Source organism: Lontra canadensis, unplaced genomic scaffold (assembly GCF_010015895.1).
Source record: "Lontra canadensis isolate GAN:19392208 unplaced genomic scaffold, GSC_riverotter_1.0 scaffold10, whole genome shotgun sequence".
Lineage (NCBI taxonomy): Eukaryota > Metazoa > Chordata > Mammalia > Carnivora > Mustelidae > Lontra > Lontra canadensis.
Genome location: NW_022631004.1, coordinates 10,496,086 through 10,522,244, shown reverse-complemented (window position 1 = coordinate 10,522,244; position 26,159 = coordinate 10,496,086). Strand labels below are relative to the sequence as shown.

General features: G+C 43.3%; 1 protein-coding gene across 7 annotated transcripts in view; it reads right to left on the bottom strand.

Moving 5' to 3' along the window:
* The window catches only part of SLC10A7 (solute carrier family 10 member 7), a 214,323-nt gene that overhangs the window by 4,569 nt on the left and 183,595 nt on the right, over window positions 1-26,159 (bottom strand). For 6 of the 7 annotated variants that reach the window (XM_032855568.1, XM_032855566.1, XM_032855567.1 and 3 more), the window contains one exon: window positions 24,729-24,802. In XM_032855568.1, the coding sequence (XP_032711459.1) occupies window positions 24,729-24,802 (74 nt within the window). Of the gene's footprint in view, window positions 1-22,912; window positions 22,939-24,728; window positions 24,803-26,159 lie in introns of those variants that run through there. The other variant, XM_032855573.1, reaches the window with a different exon arrangement.

Below are 26,159 nucleotides of genomic sequence, written 5' to 3'. Positions count from 1 at the left end.
AACCAGACACCGGCGATTTGACTGTTATTACCAATTGTTTTAATACGGCCCAGTTGTCAGAATTACCATGTATGTACGTCAGCTTTTTTCAACAGAATAGCTTAGCTTCCTTCTTGTTTCTTTGAGAACAGCCTCTGAGAAGGACCCAACCTCCTAAACATGCACACTGATGGCACATAAATAACTTTTTATTATAACCCACTGAGGAAAGCTCTGCTTTTTCAATTATTTTTACCTTCTAATAAATTTCAAACCTTTATGCAAAAATGTATTTCATAGCTGCTTTCTTTTTCATAGCCTCACAAATCATTGTCGTAAACTGAAAACACTTAACTCGTCCCCAACAATCTCTCTCTCAAAGCTTGGAAAGTACATGCTTAGAGTTTTGCTCTTTCTGTCTTCTCACCAGTATAAAAAACAAAAGAGCCTTCTCTTTAAGAAACAGTAGACTTTATCAACTGAGTCAAAAGTGGCGTCTGACATTATGATCCTGGGAAGTTATCATGATGAGAAAAGAAGAGCTGAGCACCCTCTTCCTGTTTCTGGGGAAGGTTATTTGGCCCAAAGGGACGGCGTTCAGGAGCAGGGCTAGGGGTAGCCAATGATAGGAATATGGAGATACTTGTCCGTGTAAGTGACAACAGTGGGGGTTTCTGACCCGAAGTTCAAGCACCATGGCTGCTGGGCCAAATCACTCGAGCTACCCTTTCGAGGCTGAAGTGGGCTCTGCCACTACGGTCAATAAACCAAAAATTGGCTGCAAGAGAGACGAGGTATCTCAAGGTAAGCCACAGCAGAGATTCACCTTAGCGTGGGGAAGTAGGTACACAGAGCGTGCAATAATGACGCTGATCCTCGTTAGCACGCAGTGAGAGCTTACTGGATGTCACATGCCACCCAAGTGCTCTCCCGTGACTGAATGAAGCCTTGCGATAACCCTGAGAGGCTGATGAAAACTAGTGTTCGCACCATGCTACTGATGAGGAAACGGAGACACCTCAGGGTCAGGAACTGTCCCAGGTGGAGGGGTCTGGACTGCAACCCGGGCAACCTGCATTTCCAGCCCTCTGTGCCAGGGAAGGTTCGAGGTCTCAGGGGTCTTCAGTTCACCATGTCACGGGGGCTGCAGCTTCATTAAGCAGAAATGCAGCTTTTTAGTACACAAAAACACTTTCTCGTCCAGAAGCTCTTTTGGAACTCCTTCCTCTTGGAGACGAAGCCGAAGCCCTTCCAGAAGCAGAAGACCTCATCCCTGCTACCCATACCAGGATGTTCCTGCGATTTCATAAGCTTGAGGACCTAAGTGACTGCTAGGACCCCCCGTAGTGACTAGGGCACACAGACAGGAAGATGTAGCGAAGACCTTACTCTCAATAAGCTTCCCGTGTACAAGTGACCTTCTACCTTCTTGGAATCCTCGTCGCAATTTGCGTGAAGTTCTCTCCTGGCTCTGCGCTGGTTCTTCCGCTCCTGGATCTCATCTGCAAACGCACCCTTCTGATGTACACGCTGCTCGGGACTCTGTGAACATCCCTGCCTGGCGGCCGGCTCCCTGGATGTTTCTGCCAGCAGGGGCGCTAGAAAAAGGCTGGAGGAGGAGGGGTCTGGGGCTGCTAGAGCGACCTCACTGTCCCCCTTCCCCCTTCCGACACTGCTTAATCTTTCCTGGGTTGAGAGAGTGCTTTGTCTTTTCCTGACTGACCCTGGCGGTGGTACGGGGCATGCATTTCTCCCTTTGCCTGGCATTATAGTTACTCACCTCGCTTGACAAAGAGAAGGGATCCGTGATGACTAGCAGCTGCTGCAGACATTTGCCGAACTGAATAGGATTTCTCCTCCCTGCCTTACATGCCTGCAATACCTCCTTGTTAATCGTTAATCAAATTTCCTATCATTAGTCATCCAAGCGACTAATGTTAAAAATAGGATTGAGCATGATATAACAAACAGCCTAGCTTCTGGGGCTTAGGACCCAAGTGGCTGTCATGTGTCCTTGCTTGTCCCTCTCCTGGGGTGTGTGTGGGTGGGATGCACAGCTCAATCACTTGGTGAGGGGAGGGGGACCCCAGCGATTCAAGTGACATGTTATTTGTTTCAGGTACCTTTATCTTCCTTCAGTCTTAAAACTCACCTTACTTTTCTATCTTTTGTTTCTACTTTCCTCTCCAATTATTAGCGTTTTTTTCAATCCCCTATTATCTGCATCTTTCCGTCTTTCTTTTTCCCTGCTTTCCTTTCAGTAGCCCCCAACCCCAGGAGAGGGCTTCCAGTTTGCATTTTCATTTCCTTGAAGATCAGTGTAGAAAAGAAGTTGGGAGATGCTGAGCGAGAGCTGACTTCTCCCTGGTCGAGCATGCCATGCCCTGGTGGCCGGCCATCACTCAGAAGCAGTGAGTTTAATATGTCAGTTCTAGGGCATCTTTGCCATGTTGCCGTCACTATCAGTATGACAGCGCAAATTTCAACAGAGCAACGTCAGGAACCTGCAGGGACCCCTGCACTCAACACACGGTGATTTCTGCCACTTGGTCATGAATTGGGCAAAATGGGATCTTCAAATCAAATCACAGCTCCAGCGGCAGCTCTTATGCCAGAAGCTTAGGTCATGTGCCCCCTCTCCTCCTCTTCACTCACTTGCTGAACAACTCGCTAGATCATTCATTCCTTCCGTCAGCACTCTGGAACTGCTGAATGGCTCTGTGAAAGGGCAAGGCGTGCCAGGAGCGCAATGTGACCTGACTCTGCACGAGGTGACTTCCTGGGTGCCCCAGTGACCACCCCCACCTCCTCCCCATAAGCTTCCTTCCGGCCAGTCAGCTCTCAATGGTGTTCCCACGCTGGCTCCATACCGGTCTCTCCGGCTTTATAGGTGTGTCCTGCCAAGCTCTTTCCCGCTCTGCGGCCAGAGCGAGCACAAAATCTTATTCTGTCAAACCCCTCAGGAGTCTGTGACCCAGGAGAGCTTCTAAGTGCGGTGCGCGGGGACCCTCCTGACCTGGCCGCCATCCCTCTACGTCTCTATATGTCATACTCCTCCCCATGCCTGACTCTGTGCTCCAGCTTGGAGGAGGCCCTGTGCTGCTCCCCCCCACCCCGACCCCTTCGGCCTTTGCACAGGAGCTCCTTTGGCCTATAATGCTCTCACCCACATCTCGCTTGACCCAGTCCTCTAGCCCTCAGCTCTTAGGTCATTTCCTCTGGGATGCCATCCTCAAAGTCCCACGCTGGCCATCAGGTCCTTTCTACTCTATGCTTACCCAACCTGCGACACACTCCAGCCTAGTGTTCACTGTACTTAACTACCACCGGCCCTTCCTTCATCTTTGAGCATAGAGTAGGTGTGTAAAAGGAGTGTGTAGAGTGAATGGATCTGTACTTTTCCAGATCCCGTCATAAATTTACTGTGCAGACTATGATTCCGTTTTCACTACCTTCTCTAAATAGGAGAAAAACAATGGTGATAATTTAAAAAAAAAAACAAACTTACTAGAAAGAGTTTTCTTTTTAAAGTAAAATTTAAATATAGGACTCTTTTCATCTTGCTATCACGGCAGTAATATAAATGAAGCAAATTAATTTTAATGCTCCCAGGTACTGATTCTATGTCACTGTGGTTGACAGGATCCAACTAGACTTTATGTGATGGCATTTGACTTTATGGAAGTGAACACGATGCACACATTTACAATTTTACAGGGGCTTTAAGCTGTCATGCTGAAAAATGTTTATAAAACATTAATCAAAAAATGCCTCTTTAATACAATGCATTGTCTGAAAGATGTTAGAAGGCGCATATTGTAAATGGATTCTTTTTCTGACTAAAGTAATTTCCACCAAAAGCATTTCCCCATTGCTCTACAAGTACACTGTGTGGATAGATAAAGAGCACTTTCCCAGCACATTACTACCTGCTCCAAACACTTGGGAAATCAGTAATGTACAGCACGCCATATTTCCATGTCACACATGACACATTCGTCTAAAATTATCCAACAGAGTTTGACACCGCAGCATATTCCGTAAGCAGAGCTTTCAACTGACATCTGCCAGTAGGAACTTCAAGTGAGAGCTTTCTTCTTCTAACAAGCAAGTAAGGGGTTTCTTTTATCCTATACCCAGGATGGAAAGGATATAACAATACATATAAGAACAAGTTTTTTTTTCTCCCTATTTTAAATATGTTTATTTTATGTTCTCTGAATTAGAAAATTCTCTTTGTATCAATGTTCAAGTTGCATGAGTTTATACTTCCTATTGGATGGACAGTTTTTCATGTTTTCTTGAGAAACATTTTTCTTTCTGGATTAAATATGGACTTTTATTTAACCCATGCTGAAGACGGAAGCTGCTCTGTTGTTCACAATATAAAAACTAGCTACTTCACATCCCTGTTCAGTTCACTTACTGGTGGGCGCCCCATGTTCTCACCATCCCTCCATCATCCATCCATTCATTAAAAAATACCTTTTGGGCCTCTGCTCGATGTGAGGCACTGTCCTCATTGCTGGGGCTATTAGATCGGTAGCACCGCCAAGGTCCCTGCCCTCCTGGGGCTCACCTTCTGGTAGCTCTTGCCCTGATACCTCAGTCTTCCTCCGTCAGAGGGATGCGTGTCAGCACAGCTTGTGTAACCCTTTCTGTCACCGGCTTACCCGGTTTCTACAACTCAGAGTTTGGGGATTATCTTTGACTAATTCCATTTGTCTTCTTACTCCTTGGTCAAGCTACTGAATTCTGTAGATTCTTTCCTCCATCTGCCACTCTCCCTCCTCCTCAGTTTTCACTGCCACCTGCCTAATTCAGTGCCTCAGAAAATCGAGCCAAGATTACTCTTACAGCCTCCTGACATCACCCCGTCTTTAGACTCTTCCCTTCATCAATCCTCCAAAACCCCAGCCAGATTAATCTTCCCCCAACCCACATTAATTAAAGCCAACAGGCTGCTCAAGAATTATGATGACTTTCCAGTGCCCATTCATCACATTCTCTCCCTATTCAACTTTGGTGAAGAACGGTTCCTACCGCCACCATTTTGTAAGGGCCTACTGCATGCCGAGTGCTTTGCCTGCAGTATCTCATTTAATCCTCATAACAGCCTGTGAAGTAGGGGCGATTTTCCCATTTAAGCCTGAGGAACCGGGGTTTAGGGCAGTTAAGTGACCTGCCTCGTATCATACATCACGCATTTCAGTAGAGGCAGAATTGGAACTCAGTCTATTTACTTTTAATCGCTGAGCGTGCCAACTCCATTAAGCCCAACTTTCCCTTGCCAATTGCTGTCACTGGCTCAGGTCTAGCACTTTCTTGTCTTTGTAAAAGCTGAGCCTCTGCTGGATCTTTCTCTGGATCTTTCTCTCTGTCCTTTCTCCTTATGTGCCTAAATCTTGTGGGTTCATTCAGGCTCCGCTTTCTATTTCCTCCACCCTGAGGTGTGTCCTCTCTATGGATTTCTTCCTCTTTTGAGGAAAGAAGTTGCTCTTCCTCCTGGCATCAGATAATGTGGTATTTGCTCATGCTGCCATTATTTTCTTTGGGGTAGGTTCTGTTTTCCCCTGAACATAGGCAAAGTATTACATTTTCCCTTTAATCTGCAGTATTTAAGCCCAGGACTGCTACTTAATAAATGGTTATTTAGGAATAGGTACTAAAGTAAGGTTTCCTATTTAAAAGTAACGATTTACCTAGAACAAAAACTAGTCGCTTTGCTGGACTGCAGAGAGAACGCCTCCACACACTCCTTGGGGACGGGATTGTATTTCCTAGCATAAAATTTGCTGTGGCAGGAAGGAAAGAAACTGGACTGACCGAGGAACACGAAATCTGAAAGAAGTGCTGAAGTGTGGAATAGAAGAAGTACGTTGAAAAACACTCTCTGTATCCCTCAAAGACTAATATTACACTTCCACGCTCACTTAGCTAAGATTGCGTATATTCCAATCACCTGGATCATTTCCTGTCTTTAAGGGGTTCATTCGCCTGAATTCACATGACTTATTTTCCATTTAAAGGCTTTCTCAGACTTTTCACCGAGTTTTGGAGGGAGCTGCTGGCAAATCTGGAATCCAGTTGCTTCTCTCCTCAGTTGTCATGGTGATTTCCCGCTTTTGTTTAGTCTGTTCTTAGTTAGAAACATCCATAAGTTTACTATCTAAATGTCCCACACATTGTTATTTGGATTCTATCTCTTCCTCAGTTAATCTCTCGGAAAAGACAGTGCTTGCCTTTAAAAGTCATTGGGATAGATGGTCTCCTCAATCATAACATAATCTAGGAAGGCAGTCACTGAAGAACAGAGACACTCTTCTCCAGGATCACGAAGTGCCAATCCCTGTGTCTCCTTCATGCGCATGCGCGCGCGTGCACGCACGCACACACACACACACACACACACACACACAGTCCTTCTCTTTAGAGACAAATAGTTGTAGAAAGTCAAACTCACTGGCACTAATTTATGTCAATTACTAAACAAAAGAGCAATTACATGCCATTTCTAGAGCACAAAGTGATGCCATGATAAAGTACAACAACAGTTTCAGAATTTGGTTAGGAAAGGCTTTCAGTTAGGATACTCCTTAAAGCAGGCTAATTTTCAGTAATATAGCTGTCACTTTCATGCAGTGATTTATAATCTATTATACCCCGTAGCCTACGTGAGGCATGTCAGTGTAGCAGTTAAGAAGCCTGACACAGGGTTGGGAGGGGGCTGGGGGTAAGAAGCCTGACACAGGAGTCAAAGAGCCCTGGGTGAGAGTACCATGTCTACCACTTACCACCTGCATGACCTTGGTTGGGCAAGTTATTAAACCTCAGTTTTCACATCAATAAAAAGTACTTACTTTGTAGGTTTAAAAAAAATGAATGCTAAGTGAAATAATGTTCAAAGTTTGGTAAGTAGTAGGTCTTTGTGCATTATGTGTCAGACATTCTTCTAAGTACAGTGAATTAATGGGTAACCACCCCCCTCTCACCACCTTCCAGGATTGAATGCTCTTACTCATTTAATGTGGAGAGAAGATAGTACCATGCCAAATCTAGGCAAAGAGCAAATTCCACCCAATAACAAAATCATGGCACATGGTGGTGAGGGGAATGCAGCACTGCCGCTAGGACCACAGTGGTTAGGCAAATGGATTCAGTGAACGTCTGGGTTACTCTGATTTTTGTCTCTCTTTTACTAGGGGTAAAAACAAAGGCCCCCTACTTCTAGGTCAATGGGTATGGCTTGGCTTGCTGCCCATCCGAGGCCTGTTGGATCAGTTAAGAGCACCCCTAAGGTCTGGTCTTTTGGAGCAGGCGGTATTTAGTCTGAACAGCCCCCCCCAAATTGCATTCTGCTTATAATCCTGGCTATTCCAGGACTCCCCCCAAACCCACTCTGGTATGTTCCAAAGGCTGGCAAGTCAGCTTCCTGCAGATTCCCTCAGGAAGGCCGAAAGGATGTCACAGATCATCATTCACTCCCATCTAAACGACCGGTCTTTGGCTCAAATTCTCCATGGTATTTTAATATGCGGATTATGCTGCTTTACCCTTGCCAATGATTTACATTTTACTTGCTTCCTTGTTCTTTTGGGGTCATTCCATCTTTAACCAGAATCTCCTGCCATATTATCTTTGTTATGAAACTCTATTGCTACTGTATGAGATACAGAAGGAAACTTTTTTGTCCTTTTTGTACCAAGAGTCATCCAAAATGAGGTACAACTAAGTAACATATGCAAATAGGAGCTGTCCAGCCGTTTCCCCGCTGTCCCAGTGTGGGGGTTCATGGAACCCACACAGAGGTTGAGCGTTTCCCAACGGCTGATTACGAAGGCAACAGCAGCAGCTCCGGGATCTCTGACAACCCCCTTGGCTAGACTTTGGCAGAAAAACACGATCACGATCATCCTGCCCCAGTTTAACAGATAGGTGCACATGGAATTTTAACTTCTAACCCCCGAAGCCTGAAAAAAGTCCTACGTTTATCTTTGGGAGGGAAAGGGGCACTTGAAAATCCAGAGGAGATGTCAGCAACCGTGCTTCACAAAACTGGCCTCAAACATCCTGTTTTCCTCTCAGGAGCTCGCGCTGCTCGCTAACCACCTTCCCCTCTACAGTTGGGAAGGCTTTAAATGTCAGATTTCTTTTCTGATGTACAACTTGGAGCGACTTATCCTTTGTCATTCAAAACCAGAACCTCTCCATTTTTTTTTTTAATCCGAAAAGGAGAATTAGCCCCAGAAGAGCAGGGCAATGAAGAAGTATACAAGGTCACAAACGACACATGTAAGGCCATACTTAAAAGAACCACCTTTCCAGGAGTTAAAAGCTTTATGAAAGAGCAGTGGTCATGTGTTAGTCTTTCAGCAGTCATATCTTGTACTGAACTTAGAAGCCACATCCGGAGTTCATGGATGTTTCCGATCTTCACTAGTGTGTTGGTGAGGCAGAAGACAGACCGTAGAAGGTAGTTAATGCAGGGCTTGCTCTGGGTCAGGGAGCGTTCGGAGAGAGTGCAAACATCAATGTGTTCACTCCCCAGGGCTATGGTGTGCATGAAGCTTCCATTCTTCTCTCCATTTCTCAGATGAGGAACCCGAGGCAGCAGTCAGGACCCACTTCCCCAAGGCTGGGTGTAGCTTGTGACCGGAGGGGGCTGTGGTTGCACACAGAATGGCTCCCGCACCCTTGGTCTTCAACCAGACCCTGTGCCTGTGGCCCCTGAAACGCTAATTCGTCACAGTGCTGTGGGACACCAGAAAAAAGAGATGCTTGATGGTATTAAAACAGAAGGAGAAAACTAAGAAAAATAATATTTATGCAAGAAAAGTCTGGAAGGAAAAAGGAGGTACTCCTTTCAACACAGGTGCTTGGCTGGCCGGCCTTTTACTTGCTTCAGATAAAAGTTTTATGATCGACGGTTTTTGGCCCATCAGGAAAAGAAAAGATGGTGTTTTCGTCTTCAGTTACCTGGGCTGTAAGCCCAATGCTTTCCATAAAGTTGTATGTAAATAAAGATGTAAGAAAAGACCAAAATGAGCAGCTGGTGTTATTTCTGTTTTGAAACAGGTACGTTCTGATTGGAAAAGACGTTTAATGAATGGCCTGAGCCAGCTCACCAGATGCTGACAATGAAACATTTAACTCCACCAATTGAAGGTTTCTGCCTCAGAAGATTAGGTACACCTTCACCTGTCTGACAGTGTTGTAGGAGTAATTAGCAAGCAGGGAATTCCAGAATGAATTAAAGACCTGAGCCACGGAGCCTTCATTCAAATGCTGGCTGTGCCTTCCTGGAGGGGTCACCGTATTTATGGAGACAAGGTGGCTAGGAAGTAGTTTGAGATTGCCTTTTTTTTCCTTTTCTAGGCTGCGAAGGAAGAATCTTTTGTCTTCTTAAGAGAAAATCTGGCTGCTATTCATGCTCACAGGATGTGAAAATATCCAAAATAGACTGGGGTTTCGTACGGCAAAAATAACACAAGGTCATCAGAATACATTGAACAAGATCCCCAATACAGACCTGGCCCCTGGCTCAGAACAGAACTCACTGAACTCTGGCTCTGGAAAGTCTTGTTTAATTTTATGGAATTTTTTAGATATGTCTTCTTATAAATGAAGTAAAACACTCCAATCTTTTAAGTCCGAAGCAAAGAGAAGCTGATGGATAGGACACGTGCTTTCACAGATTCTGGTACAGCTCCTACCCTCTAAACTCAATGCTCCCTAAAATTTTGCTCTGATGTCCCTCTTACTGGTGGATAGTGGGACTTCTGGAAGGCTTCCAAGTCTTGGGTAAGTGGCAAATGTGAGTAAGCCGGGACACAAATGCACAGTATTTTCTTAATACATGTTTTTTGTTTTGTCAACACGGCCATCAGTCACCCTCTGGCAGTCATTTTCTTCTCGATGGTACCATGTTTATAATGAACACCAACCTCAGAAGAGATGCCTCCTGACACAAAAGAATGAGGCAATTTTGATTTGGGGATTAGAAATCAGCACTATTTATCCTTAAATCCATCTGTTTTATTTTTTAAAGGTTTATCTGAGAGAGAGCAGGAGAGAGGGAGAGAGAGGGAGAGAGAGGGAGAAAGAGGGAGAAAGAGAGCTTGCAGAGGGGAAGGGGTGGGGGGGGAGAGAGAATCTCAAGCACACTCCTTGCTAAGCATGGATCCTAACACGGGGCTCGACCTCATGACCCATGAGATCATAACCTGAGCTGAATCACAAGTCGGACTTTCAACTGACCGAGCCACCAAGACCCCCCTACATCCATCTGTTTTAAAAATGTTGACTCAGGTTTCTATGGTTGAACTTGACTATGTGATGTCCTACTAACCCCCTCCTGCCTTTTATTTATTCTGAGTGATACAAAATTTGGGGAGTTAAGGCCTCATTTAGGAGGCTTTTAGGCAGAGGAAGAAATTAAGAAAGCCCTGGAAGCCATTTCTGGAAATAATGATGCTTTTCTAATCCCCTCTGTTTTCCTTAACCTGTGAGTACTTCACATATCTAAGAGACCCATGGTTTTTCACAAGTCAGTACAAACAAATGGCCACTTTTATCAACAAATGAGTGGGTAAAATCCTACCTTGCAGTCTTTCTGGAACACAATAGTGCATAAATGCACATCAACACAGAGGGCAGTCTAACCCAGTGGTCACCTGGGTGGCTTTTAGAAAGTCTCTAGCCTGAGGGAATCTGAGATAATAGCGGTGGGGAGGGGTCAGGGCATCACGGTTATTGGACGGCTTCCTGGTGATTCTAAAGTAAGCCCGGCTGAGAAGCCAGGTCTGGTAAGAAGGGGGAGCAAGAGGACTCTGGAGGATTCTGGAGGCAGACAAAGGCCCTTGAGCGCGCTCTGCTGTTTACTCACTGTGTGAACTGGGGTGAGTTATCTGACCTCACGGAAGCAGAGCTTTCTGCTCGGGCAGTGGGATCCGTAACAGCTACTGGGCAGGGCTGTCGTGAAGCTTACCTGAGATAAGGAGGCAGCCTATGTGCCTAATACAGTGCCTGGCAGGTAGTAGGCACCCCCATGAACACGAGAGCCTGCTCCTTTTAAGGTTTCGATGTGTCTTCGCATCTACTTTTCCGATTTAACGTTCACCTCAGCCTTGGGAGGCAGGAGAAAAATACAGGCCTGCAAGTTTGGATGTCAGTGTGTCTGGCTGATTTAGAATTTCGTATCATTTTATTATCAAAATAATTTCATCTCCTCTCTAACCTCTACAGTGCCTCAGGGTTTGGTCCTCAGAGGGTCCTTCTCCTCTGTCTCCATACTCCTTAGTGACCTCACCCTGTCCATGAGCTTAAAATAACCCCTATTCAATGAACACTCCAGACGCACAGGGCTAGCTCTCCACTGGATGTTGAGAAGACATCTCAAACTTAACATGTTCAAAACGGGACTCTTGACCTGCCCCTACACCCTTCTCTTCCACCACCAAAATCTGTTCCTTTACCATCTTCCCTAATCCAGGAAACGGCAGTCTCATCCCTCCAGCCTCTCTGTCCAAACACCTTGGATAATTCCCCTTTCTCTCCCTCTCTAAGGCTTTATTTATTTGACAGAGAGAGGAGAGGGAGAAGGAGAAGCAGGCTCCTTGCTGAGCAGAGTGCATGTGGGACTCCCAGGACCCTGGGATCAGCAGCTGAGCTGAAGGCAGACCCTCAGCCACGCAGAACCCAGGTCTAAGGCAGACCCCAGGCATGCCTTCCCCTTCTTCTTAAGAGCATATCTAGTTTATCAGGAAGCCCTCTAAGGTCCGCGATCCGAATATGCCCAGAATCCAACACCACTTCCGCGACCATTACCTTTGACCTTAAACTGTCTGGATTAAAGCTTTGTAGCTGGCCTTCCTGTTTTTCACTGCAGTACCTTTTCACCCGTCCAGCCCCAGGCTTTTATTTTCAACACAGCAGCCACAGGGGTCCTTTCCGAATGGACTTGGATCTTATCGCGACTCTACTCAACCTTTCAATGGCTTCCCCTCTCATTCTAAGGAAAAGGTTAAGTCCTGGAAACTGCCAACAAGGCCTTAGGTGATCTCACTCGCCCCACTCCCATCATCTGGTACCACTTCTCCGCCAGCTCTCTCCCTCCCTCATCCCTCATTCCCCTCCCTGAACACCTGCCCCTTCCTCGTCCTCCAACTGACCTAGCACAGTGTTGCCTCAGCTCCTTCGCCCTCACTGCCCCCTCCACTTGGAATCTCCTTGCCCTAAGTACCCACACAGCTAGCTCGCTGGGTCCTTCCCGTGTTTGATCCAAGGGCCCCTTTAAGCCTAAAACTTTCCCACCTCCGCCCTGGCACTCCTATTCTCCTTCCTGTATAACAAGTCTCTCTTTCCGTATCACACTTACCATCACCAAATGGTTGTATGTTTAACTGTTCATCTATTTGATCCTGCTGGAAAGGAAGCTAGATAAGGGCAAGAACTTTTCTGTACTTTGTTCACTGCTGTAGCCCCATGGGGCCTGGAACGGGGTCTGGCATACAGTAGGCACTAAATAAACACTTGGTGAGTGAATGAATGGATCAGGGAGATTGTGTTTTAAAAGCATTTTTTTCATCAGCACCAGTGCATCCTGTTTGGTTTTGCACTCACTGTCAGTGCAAAAAAGTTTTTTTTTTTAATATTTAGAAAGTTTGCTCTAGCAATATGAGAGTACTAGTGCTAGAGGAGACTAGTTGTAATACAGAGAGCAGTAGTACACAGAGTAGACGTGCAGCCAAGGCAGCTCTGGGAAGTGTCACGGCTACACTATCACGACTGCACTCGGCTTCAGGAGAGGTGACTTTCCAAATGAGCTGGCTTCTGGGGACCCAGGGATCTGAGTTGTGTCCAATTTTACATCTCCTCTTGCCCCCATGGTAACTTGTCAAAAACCTACCCAGTAGCCCGTGGCTTTAAAAAGCAGGCAGCTAACTTTAATTTCTGCCTGCAGTTGTGTGGACGGGGCTGTAGAGGGGGACAGGGAGGCAGTGGACGTCCCCCTCGCTTAGCTGTGGGCTCGTTTATTCTTCGCTGTAAAGAGTCATGGAGCCAGCTGTCATCAAATACGTGCAAACGGGTTTACAGTGTCTGGTTCAATTAAGGGAACTTCTGGGGAGAGAAGCGACGAAATAAATAATTGGAAAGATGCAGCTCTGAAATGACAACCGTTATTCACGGGTCTCTGTTTGCGAGTGGAGATGGAGAGATATGAACTTCAAGTGAATGAGATCTCCTGGGTGAGAGTCTTCACTTCAAACACAGTAAACAACTGTTGTTCTGTGATGCACATTTTAGTACTGCTACGGGCAAACTTTCTAAATATTAATAATAATAATAAAGACCAAACCAAACTCTGCAACTGACAGCGAGTGCGGAGCTGGCGGGAAGCACTGGGAGACGGGCCCTTGTTAGCTCTCCGCTAGTGGCAGAGGCTTCATCAGAAAGGACCACCCCGCGAACACCACACTGTGCGCCACTCACTTCTTGTGGCGCTTCCCTTTCAGCAGCAAGAGCTGTATGTGACTTTGGGTGCTTTACTGATGACTAATGTGTAAAACTGATCTCTGTAGAGCCACTTCTAACTATGGTGGGATGGTTTTTATTTTGAAATAAACACGAAACTCTGGAAATACCAGTTTGCACTAGCTGAATCCCACTGAGAGTTGACATTCGAAGCACTCGGGATGAGGATTTCGTACATAGTTCAAGATGCCACAGCGAGCCCAGCTCAGCGGCAGGGAAGCTGGCTCGGGGAAACACCGCCTCCTCTTGATCCTGCCCCGTCCCTGAGGCTGAACGAGTGGGTACAGCTAACACACCCTTCTCAGATATTTCTAGAAGCCTGGGTGGTGTGATGGAAAGGACCTGGTCTTTGCTGTCAGAGACCTGGGTTTAAATCCTGACCATGCCAACTACCAGCTATGTGGTCAGATGATCTAGCCCTAATACTCCCAGTTTCCACACCTGCTCAAAATGAGGTAAAAATAATTGTCTCAAAGGGCAGCTGGAGGTGTTAGTGAAGCAGTGTTTGTCGATTCCCTGGTATGGCACCTGGCATAGATGCTGGTGATTTGGGCTATGATTCTGGTTAGAAATAGCATTATGAGACAGTATTGTGGGGCTCAGATTTAGTGCTTTACAGGACTGAAATCATCCAGGGTGAGGTGTGAAGCATTCCTAAAACTTTTGAGAACGGTGACTGCTGAGGACTGCCACGGGAACTGAAACCTCGTCGCTAGGGCGCTGCCGGAACTCCCCAGGCCTTCACCCGTCTCCGACTTCTGGAAAGCAATGGTTTTATCTTGTGTTTCTTTTATTTTCTTTCTTTTTTAACTTTTATTTATTTTTTTAAAAAATATTTTATTTATTTATTTGACAGATATCACAAGCAGGCTGAGAGGCAGCCAGAGAGAGAGAGGAAGGGAAGCAGGCTCTCCACCGAGCAGAGAGCCCGATGCGGGGCTCAATCCCAGGACCCCGAGATCATGACCTGAGCCAAAGTCAGAGGCTTTAACCCACTGAGCCACCCAGGTGCCCCTTATTTTGTTTTTTAAAAAGGTTTATTTATTTCTGAGAGAGATAGAAAGAGCGAGCACATGATTGGGGGGAGGGGCAGAGGGAGAGAGACAAGCAGACTCCCCGCTGAGCAGGGAGCCTGATGCTGGGCTCCATCCCAGGACTCTGAGATCCTGACCTGAACTGAAATCAAGAGTTGGAGGCTTCATCGACTGAGTCACCCAGGTGTCCCTCTTTCCTTTCTTTTTAAAAAATCTTTCTACAGTATCAATTACACTGTAATATTTTTTGGGAAAAATCATATATATTTCCTTTCATGAAGGGACTTATATAAGGATAACTTTCAAATACCAGGCATGCTGAAATTATTTTAAATATGCTTAAACTTTACTCTCAGCTTAAAAAAGAAAGCTTCGCTTCTGGAGTAACTTCTAGGGATGATAGGCAGGCACTAAGTGAATGGCTTTCCTTTGATCAGGTTATGCCTTGTGAAATACTGGCATACTTCCACATCCAAATGCTGTGGTTTAACCACATTGATGCAAAGGGAACTCAAAAGACCTTTGAAGTTCAGGCATAAGTATAGATATAGATTAGAAAAACAGGAGCAAGTTTTTATCCTTCCTAGACACAACCACAGAATCACATATCGAAGCCATGGAAAGAGGAGGTGAGTGATTCCGAGAAATTGGAGTCCAAGCCTACTGAGTTGTTTTAAAATTTTATTGTTTATCTTTTTATGCTACTTTGTAGTATGTCATGAGCATCTATGTCCTCAGTATCTCCTTTTGGGTAATAATGAGACAAAAATTATCCACATCATGGCCAGACTAAAGTTAGGAAAAAGCAAGAAACAAAAACACCACCACCCAAACCAACCAAGCCAAGCTGAGGCAGACTAGTTTCCACTATCATAAAAAAGCACCTACACAAGACTTGCCTGAATGCTGTGCTGGGACAAAATCTTCCCAAAAGACCTGGGAGGGTGAGCCAGCAACTCTGGAAACCAGAGGTGATTCTGGATGCATGTATTATTGTGGCTCTAAAATTTCAGGTGCATAATACTGTTTTTTGATATGTTTCAAAAATCAGACTCCAGGGTCTTATTCTTAAAAATTCTGAATCAGGGGCGCCCGGGTGGCTCAGTAGGTTAAAGCCTCTGCCTTCAGCTCAGGCCATGATCCCAGGGTCCTGGGATCAAGCCCTGCATTGGGCTCTCTGGTCAGCAGAGAGCCTGCTTCCCCCCTCCCCCTCTGCCTGCCTCGGTGCTTACTTGTGATCTCTGTCAAATAAATAAATAAAGTTTAAAAAAAAATTCTCAATCAGATGAGGTCCAGTAATCTTTTTTTTTTCCTTAGAGAAAGTGATTTGCCATAATTTAGACGGTCACCTTTGGGGAAATGTTGATCTTAAGGTACACCTCTGAAGGGTCAAGATTCTAAAGCTGAATACCTTTTTAAAATCAGAGAATTACTGAATGTTAGAATGAGAAGGGCCCCAGAGAGCATCTAGCCTAAATTTTCATAGCTAGTGAACCACAGGACTGACAATAGAGCACAAGACTTCCTGAAGAACCCCCATTACAGCTCAGCACAGGGTTAAAAGCTAGCCTGGTGTAAGTTCTGGCCCTGCCCCCTGGGTCACGTGACTTGGGCAAGTTGCTTATCACTTAGGAACCTCACTTTCCTTATCCGAGCTGATTGCAGGAGTGCTGTGAGCTGGTGTGTGTAAAGGACTGTTGGGGGGGGACGTACCCCCCGGGGGGGGGGGGGGGGGGTGTCAGGCATAAGTTTCAGTCTTTCCAGCAGATAAGGTGTAGTGGCCAAAGAAAAAATTTTAAGGTAGGTGAAGGTGAGCCACACCCACATAAACCGGCCATCGGGTTTGAATGAAAAAGCAAGCTGCCACACATACCGGTATTTGTAACTGAACATATATTAGTCACGTGCAAAAATAGTTTACACAACCTACCCAGTCAACTCAAAGGCCCAGCTCTGACCTTTCAAGTGCTCTCATTAGCCCCTTGCATGTGCTCTCTCAAAGCACACACAGCAACATTCCAAGCAGGATTCTGTGACCCTTACAGTCAGCCTTGGGCAACCACAGAGACTCCTCGGGGCAGCAGGGCCCAAAACCAGGTAGGGATGAGCCTCCAGCACAGCTCTGAGGATCTCAGATTCAAGTCACTGGGTTTGCTAGATTCTCTATAGCAAGTAGGAAGTGTCTCTACAGTTTTCTGGCAGTCTACTGATCAGCGAGAGTCCATTTATTACACTCAAAGTAACAAGTCGGCAATTTCATCAATAACAACCTATTTCAGAATTCATTAGGCTGATCAGCAAAATCTCTGGTTGACAGAGATACAGATAACACAAGCATTTGTTGGAGCTGCCTCTGGAGTATTCCCTTTCTGATAAAATAGTAGCTGAACACTCGGGTGAGTGTTTTCCATTAGAGCCACTGGCCATCCCTGGTGCTGAACTTTAACTACTACATACATACATGATGCCACACTGTGAACACAAAAGTATTTTCAAGTAAATGGCTTTGTGCAACCAGCACACAGCACGTTGTTTGCCTATTAACTACCCAATTACGGTTAGCTATTAGCATTATTCCTCCTACTATTGAAAACATGATGAACAGAGACACAATTGAAAAATAAATTTAAAAAGTATAGAAACTCTGTAATATAAGTGGTATTAATAAAATCTAAAATCTAAATGTATTAATAAAATCTAAATATTACCTTGAATCAAGAATTTTTCTGAGTTTTAATTTAGCTCTGGTTCCTATCTGGTATCAGGAATTTGAGCTAAAGTTTTATTTAAAAAAAGACAGTAGAAGCTAAAGCCTATATGGTAATTATCTGAGGAAGAGGATAAAATCTCACCAAGCAGGTATGAGGTAATACTTCTCAGACCTTGGATTATGACCCATTAATGAGTTGCAAATCAACTTAATGGGTGTTATCCACCACTTGGATAGAATACAGAACACATCATATACAGTAAGAGTGGATGTTATTTTGTAAAGCAGCGCATACGGGATCACACTGTAAAATGTGTTTCTGATGGTTGCAGTTAAAAACGTTTGACAGTCTATGGCATAGGAAATGTGAAGGAGGAGGATGGGGGTTTTGGGCACTGATCTTCCGGATGAGTATCTCCAGGTGTATCTCTAAGATTTATGGTACTTGAGGGTCAGGGTAATAAAACCAAAACCCATGCATCCTTAATTTTAGACTTGCTGCCTAGAACCCGGGAACTTCCAACTTTTTTATTACATAAGTCTAGATATGCTAGTAATGATTTTCAGAGACCAAATTCAGAACCAAAAACTCAAAACCAAATAATCCCCAAACCTCTGAAGAACAGAAGTGTACCAGTTAGAGAACTTATGTTTCTTTCTTTCTTTATATGGATCAGAAAATGGTACAAAATGATGGATACTCCCGCACTTTTTTTCAGCATAGTAGTAAAATCCATTGTGTCTATAATTTCAGTGGCATCTTTAAGAATCTGTCAAATGGCAGAGGTCCCAAACTGTCTTTCCTTACACAACTGCAATTCCAGTGGCAAACCGCAGGACAGAAATATATTTAGGGCTCTGGCCCACATACAAACTTCTATTTTTTGTCTCTACTCTGGATTTCAGTTTCCATTTTAACAGCTCATTGTCATAGCACTATGGCTCTTAGTTTGCTAGAAAAGAGTGCAGACAGTGATGCCTCATGAAAGGTAAGGGCTGACTCATCAAGACTCACTTTAAATAGAAAATAGAATATAACCTTTTTTTTTGGCTATTATGTCTTGAAATCTTTACTTTTTTATTTATTTTTAATTTTTTAATTTAAATTCAATTTAGTTTACATATAGTCTATTATTAGTTTCAGGGGTAGAATTTACTGATTCATCAGTTACATAGAACACCCAGTCCTCATTACATCAAGTGCCCTCCTTAATGCCCATCACCTGTTACCCCATCTCCCTGCCTACTTTCCCTCCAGCAACCCTCAGTTTGTTTCCTAGAGTTAAGAGTCTCTTATAGTTTGCCTCCCTCTCTGTTTTACACTGTTGGTAGTAATGCAAACTGAGGCAACCACCTAGAAGACAGTGTGGAGTTTCCTGAAAAATTTAAAAATAGAACTGTCCTACGACCCAGCAATGGCACTACTAGGTATTCATCCAAAGGCTACAGACATAGTGATTCAAAGCAGCACATGTACCCCGATGTTTACAGCAGCAACGTCCACAATAGCCAAACCATGGAAAAAGTCCAGATGTCAACTGACAGATGAATGGATAAGGAAGATGTGGTACATGTACACACACACACTGGAATATTACTCAGCCATCAAAAAGAATGAAATCTTGCCATTTGCAATGACGTGGATGGAACTACAGGGTACTATGCTAAGCGAAGTAACTGAGTCAGAGAAAGACCAATACCATATGATTTTGCTCATATGTGGAATTTAAAAAACAAAACAGATGAATATTGGGCAAGGGCAGAATATAGCTTTTTGTTACTAAAGAAGGTAGAAGGAATGAGTGCCAGTTTATGCCTGGGCCACATGGAAATTCGTGCTTATGGGAGCAATTATAGATATTAAGTATTTTTAAACTGTTTTATAAGTAGCAATGTCATCAAAAGTGATTTTCTTTTTTAAACAATTAAAAACATATTTCAAAGGCACACTGAGATTGCACATTTACAATATTTGGAATCAGGACAGTACTTTTTGGTCTTCAAAGTGCTTTCATATCGTATTATCCAATATAGTTCTGGAAGTTAGGAGGCAGGGACTCCAGTCTCTATTAGTTATATGATCTGGGTTGTCTGTAAAATTTTTCCAGGCTTTTATTTCTTTGTAGGCAAAATAAGACAATTACTGACCTGCTGATATTCAAGGGTTTGGGATTTAATGTGCTCAATGCTTTAAAAAGTGCTTCCCAATTGTGGGGCAGTTTTATTAAGACAATAGTCTCTTTATGCCAGAGTCACAGATAAGCTTTAAGGGAAAAGTGCTACAGAAATGCAAACTTTCCTATTTCAATCCCATTTCCTCTTGAGAAAATAACGTGTGTGTTATTAAATGATCTTTCCAGCCCAAGTTAGGGACAGGTAGTCCTGTTGCATTCTCAAACAGCTTCCAAGTAAAACTGCAAATAAGATCCTCTGCAGATTCTGTTTCTCCGGTGAAACTCTTCGGAATATGGCAAGAGCCGTATTTTCTTTCGTGTAATACTGTAACATTATTTACATAACTATTTATGAACTTTTTTCTCTTTCACACCCTGCAGGGAAACTGTTATCTTTTTTTTTTTTTAAAGATTTTATTTATTTATTTGACAGAGAGAGAGAGAGATCATAAGTAGGCAGACAGGTAGGCAGAGAGAGAGGAGGAAGCAGCCTCCCTGCCGAGCAGAAAGCCCAATGCGGAACTCGATCCCAGGACCCTGAGATCATGACCTGAGCCGAAGGCAGAGGCTTAACCCACTGAGCCACCCAGGCGCCCCGGGAAGCTGTTATCTTAAAGAACAGAAATATCAGTCACAGAGCACAGACTTAAGCCTGGGAGGAATGTCATATGTCGTCTTGTCCATCTTCTCATTTCACAGATGAGGAAACTGAGGCCCACAGCAGTTACGTGATTTGTTTCAGCTTTCGGTGAGAGAATTGGAAGTTGGATCCAGACTAGAATTAGGAATATGTTCTTTCCACTCTTTGCAGAGTCCCACGCCTTAGCAAAAAGTTATATTCCTTTTGCTTAGTGCACGGTTTCTTGTCACAGTTCAGCTGTGTAGCTGCAATCGAGGCCTCATTAACGAAGGGTAAATAACGTGAGGGAATACCTGCCTTGATTCATCTTTGTGTGTGGCGTTTACAAATGGTAAGACATACAGTGGACTTTTAATAAGCATTGATCATGATACTCTAAAATTTCCATGGCATTCTTCCAACTCAGAAATGTTTCTGGAAAGAAGACACGACTGAGAATCTCACAACCGACTGCCAATAGTCAGCTGACACGCCGTGAGAGTGTGTGCTTTCATTTTGCTATTTAAAAACATGACAAATGAACATAAAGATACACTTAAGGACCTCAAACACTCTGAAACATTCTCTTTCATGGTGTTGTGAGAATGCTTTTGTACACATCCTGGAACTCCAGATAAGCAAAGTGATTTGAATACTCAAGAGAAAAAGGTAAATAAAATAAAAGTAAAATACTAATTCCATAGAGTGTCCGGGATCGAATTTCTTTCTTGATGAGATCTCTGGACTGACCGTGCACTGAGCCATTGTTAACCAGGGTGCAAGCTGTTCTTCCATCTCTGCTACGTACAATATCTTGTCATTATGATGACACAGACTATCACTATACAAATATCAGCATGAAACTAGAGAAGACTTTGGGAGAGTTCATGGCTTTTACGGCAATCCACAGCAAGTGATGCTGTCTTGACAAAATATAAAATTACCTCCAACTCTGAGCCGAAGCTCGAGGAGAGCAGCAAACAAGCCTTGTAGTATTGTTTTAGATGAAGCACAGTGATAGCTCTGTGCTTCCTTCAGGCCTCCTCTTTCTTCCTGAACGAACTCCAGGGAATGGCATCATGTCAGGCTTTCCAGATGGATTATGTGAAGCCATAGCTCAATGTCATTTTCAATAGGAAGCCTCATAATTAAAGGTCAAATAGTCACTTCATCTGCAATCAATCAATAGAAAAAGTACTAATACGAAGAACTAATCAATCAATGGCAAATGCACTAATAAAAGCAATGAATCAAATTTAGCATCTGTGTAGATGCAAGTATACTGGAGAGATGGAGACAGGGCAAAAACAAGAACAATAAAATAAACTGAAGCGTGTGTATAAGAGAATATTCAGAAGGCTTCTCAAGCGAGAGTTTTCATCTTTGGTTCATTAGTTACCTGGGTACCACTTGGCCTACAATGATTTATTCTTAAATACAAATACAAATACTGTATATAAGACTGAATGGTATTTCTTAAGGCTTACTTAATGTATTCTATCGGAGGTGTTACATGTGTTTATTGTGTGCGTACAAAATCGCTAAAAGAAATATTTTGATAGTGATCTCAAGAAGGGATAGATGCTTTTTCTAAATGCCAAATAGATATATTATAATCCATTGTATTTCATCATTGTGTGAGAAGTGAGAGATAGTATAACTCTGAGTGATATGATCTGAAATACGTTCCCTGCTTTCTGGAATCGGATGTTCTTTCATTTCCATGCAGACAAGAGTCCCCTTAGGGTAATTACTGGCCTGTAGCTCAGGCGACTATCATGGCACATCCTCTATACCAGTGATGTCAGGTCACCAGGAGAGGGGAGCAAGCAATGCATTTTGTGGAAATGGATGCAGTGAAATTATAGGGCTTACCAAGTCCATTCTAGCAATGTTGAGCCGAACTCCCCTTGCTACAGGAAGTAAGGGCGCTGCTGGAACAAGAACTATCCATGGCGCCTCACTGAGATAAGCAGCAAAGAGGTCATACTTATAAATGCTACCTGGGAGCCTGCAGGAAGGAAGCCAGGTATGATCAAGGCATGATAGACTAGTCAGGTTGGAAGTAAAATTCTCGAAACTAAGAGCTAAGGAAACCGAAGCCTGGGGATGTCTCAGTGGAAGAGTGAGGACAAGTATTTCAGTCTTGCAATTCTAAGAGTGCTCAAGGCTATCATGTTATGGAAGTAACAAAGGATTTAGACTGTATGGTTACTTAGCTACCACGCTAGTATCTTACTGGAGGATCTAAGGACCTACTTCAGGGGAGAATGCTGCAGAAATAAAGTACATACGCAGACAAAAGTCAAGTTAACTCAGCCCTTTTTAGCAAAACAGCTACTTCTGATGGGTGTTCAGCGCACCCGTTTACCTGAAAATCAGGTTTCAGAAAGCATCAAGAACAGAAGAACATCGCTTTGAGATTACAAAAAATGAAAAGACAAACAAGTAAAGGATCTGATGGGTAGGTGTTTTACTTATAGAAGAGGAAAGAACACTGATGCTGCTGCAGTACGCTTCTTGGGTTGAGCTCTTTGCTTCCCACGGCCAGCTCCGGCAGAGAAGAACATTGTAGAGAGACAAAACATCCATTTGTTTTCGGAAAGCAAACCCTTCGGAGCGTGTGGGGCCTAAAGCCCACGCAGCAACGCGGGAGCATACATATTTGGTGCCACCGTGCTCAGCATCTCCGCTGAGGACATGGGCTCATTGGATCCCTGGCTCTGGACATCTGAGGCATCAGGCAGCTCTTGCCTCTGGATGCCCTACCTTTATAACAGCGCCTTACATTTTAGGAGACCTGGAGCACGTGCCATCACAGCACAGTAACAGCATGGGGGGCGGGGGGAGTGCAAGATGACTTCTTTGAAGTCAAAAATTAAACCACACCTATTACATGAAAATCCAGAGGACAAGGGGTCAGGGGACTGGACCCCAGAAATGGTAACACAGTTGTAAGTAATAGAGTTAATAATAACTGATAACAACAGCTAGGTGGGTTACAGAATTTAGTCCGTAGCAGTCTACACACAGTGCAATGACTGCACACGTTCTGCCGTGTACTGACTACCTATTACGTGTAAGTATTGTGCTAGGTACTTAACACATTTTGTTTTTTATCTTAATAAACTTCGTAAAGTGAGGATTATGCTGCCCCATTTTACAGATGAGAAAGCTAAGATTCAGGGGAGGTGAAGTGATTTGTCCAGAGTCACAAAGTCAGGATTGAAATGTGGATTCCAAAGCTCTCTCAATTTCAGTTTGATGATACTATGAAGAAAGCCTAATGGAAATACTACAAGGTAGATATTCAGTACAGTTAACCCTTGAACAACATGGATTGGAACTACATGAGTCCGCTTATACATGGATCTTTTATTTGATCAACCCTGTACAGGACTGTAAATGTGTTTTCTCTTCCTTATGATTTTCTTTATAACATTTTCTTTTCTCTAACTGACTTTATTATAAGAACAAGGTATATACATGTAACATACAAAATATGTGTTAGTTGACTGTTACCAGTGAGGTTTCTCATCAACAGTAGGCTATTGATAGTAAAGTTTCTGGGGAGTCAAAAAGTTATACATGGATTTTTGACTCTGCGGGGGGGTGCTTCCCCTAAGGCCCCCCCCCCGCATTATTCAAGGGTCAGCCGTTTATCATTTATTCAAATAAGATGGAGGCCTAGATAGCAAGTGCTCCTTAAAGAGTTTGTCCAATTTTGAAATCATTGTCCAAATTTGGCAGGACTGACAATAGATTCTATAAACAAATATGCTCAGGGTTAGTAAAAACATCATGAAACGTTTTCTAGCTTACAGACTGGACTTCTTTAACATGAACAGATAGAGCAATGTCATGATTTTTCATTCTCTTAAGTCTCATGCCAAAATGTAAAGAAATTTTTAAAGTGAGTTTTTACCACAATGTGTCTACTACCCCAAGGAGTTTGTGAATGATAAATATTTCCAGAAGGTTCCTGATTTCTTAATGACTTTTAATGACTAAAAAGATGGATTCAGATGTCTGGACAGGTTATCGGGATAATGCCACTACACAGGATAAAACTTAGTAGAAAACAGCAGTTTTCTTCTTGATCTATTTTTGTCCATTAAATACACAGATATTTCAGTTTAGGTGCTAATCAGACTGAATTAATGATAGCCATATTGTGTTTCTTATTGAAATAACATTCTGAAATGAATTTTCATGTCAATATCACATTAGAGTAACAGTTTCTCTACCCTTCTCCAAGCTTCCAAAAAATAAGTTAATATTTCCAGGGGCAACTTTAGAGCCTTCCAAAACCCAGTTTTTGCCCATTCCTTTTCAGAAGTTCCTCACCCTTCCACATCCCTGCCACTGCTTCCCCCCAGCTTGTAATGTTCACATACTACAATGAAACTCTTTTATGAGAACCACAAACATAATTACAAATTAAGCTAAATCCTACACTATTAAATTTAGGCCTTCAAAAATTGGTTCAATCAAATAATGGTATTTAAAAGGAATGACCCATCCTCACCTCACAGATAAAGAACCTTTTGTTCTTTATCTAACAGAGTGATTGATACTCCACTCCATTTAATTTGAAGAGCTGCTTAAATTTCAAAATCGTAAGATATAACTGTCTGAGGATAATATGCAGTTGGTCTTTAATTCTGTGAATCACTTACCCAGTGTGAGGGATTTGTGCGTAGAACAGAAAATGATCGCCACAGTGTCTGCTGGTGTGAAACCCGAATTATTCCTACGGGCAAAAAGAGTGTTTTACAAATACTTATATAAAAAGCCTACTTAACACATCCTAAATCAAATGTTGTACCTACCTTCATGTTAACATCCTTTTGATCAATCCTGGTGACAGAAGTAATCCTATGCCCAAATGTAGAGAAGTGTCTGAATTTCTTTTTAGAGAATCATTCCTGAGTCATTTATCCATGAAGAAAAAGTCTTAAAAATGTGTGGTGGACACCACTTCTCCCCCCTTCTCATCCCCCATTTTTAACCTCTGGCAACCACCAAGCCATTCAAAAAAATTCATTTCAAAACATTCTGTGTGTGGAAGGATATGTAACCTTTTGGGGCCAGCTTTTTCCCCTCGGCATTATTCCCTGGACATGCATCCAAGTTGCTGTGTGTACCAATAGTTTATTCCTTTTATTGCTAAATAGCATTCCGTGATATGCATGTACTGTAATTTGTTTAACCATTCACCTATGGAAGGACAGCAGCACTGTATCTAGATATTGGTTATTAAAAATAAAGTTGCTCTAACAAATGTGTGGTGGAGGTCTCTGGAGATCACATAATCAGGCTGTGATGTAGGGCTTTGCAAAATCATGCAGTGAGGACCTGTGTTAGCAAAGTCACTAGGCTATCACTTGCTATTAATTCCAGCAGCCAGAAAGAGTTAACGGATCTCCGTAATTGCTTCTCTCAAGAAGCAGCATAAAGAAGCAGCATACCTCTCTGGCAGCAAACACACCCTTTCCAGGAATACCTGGTATGCGCAAAGATTTAGCATCATGTGTTTCAGTAAAAATTACAAGTTTTCATTCCTTGAGCAGTTACTGTGTATCAGATACTCCTCTAAGGCCTGTAACATTTGAAGACAACTAACCCATAAGGTCGGTGATATAATACCCCTATGTACAGATGAGAAAACTGAGGCACAGAGAAGTTGTGTCACTTATCCAGGGCCCCAGAGCTAGAGAGTGACAGAGCCAGGATTTAAATCAAGTATAGCTTCTGTGCCTATGCTCTTAACTGCTATGTTCTACTACTGTTATGTAATATATTAAGCATTTAAAAAAAAAAAATCTCACTTAGCCAAAATCCATTAAATGTTACGGGGGTCAGTCCTGGTGAATTTCACATTCAGATTTTCTATTTTAGAATAAAAAGATTTAGAGAACCAGGAGCCAAAGGGTTAGAAATGTTGTTGTTAGTGTACTTGAGATATGTTAGAAACTATTCCTTCCTGCAGAATCAGGATTTGAAGGTATAGTAAGTCTGTTCATTCCTTGACCTGAGTTAGCAAATGGAAAATGCTCCAGAACCCGACTCTATGTATACAATTGTGGATATAACAAGCAATCCAATTT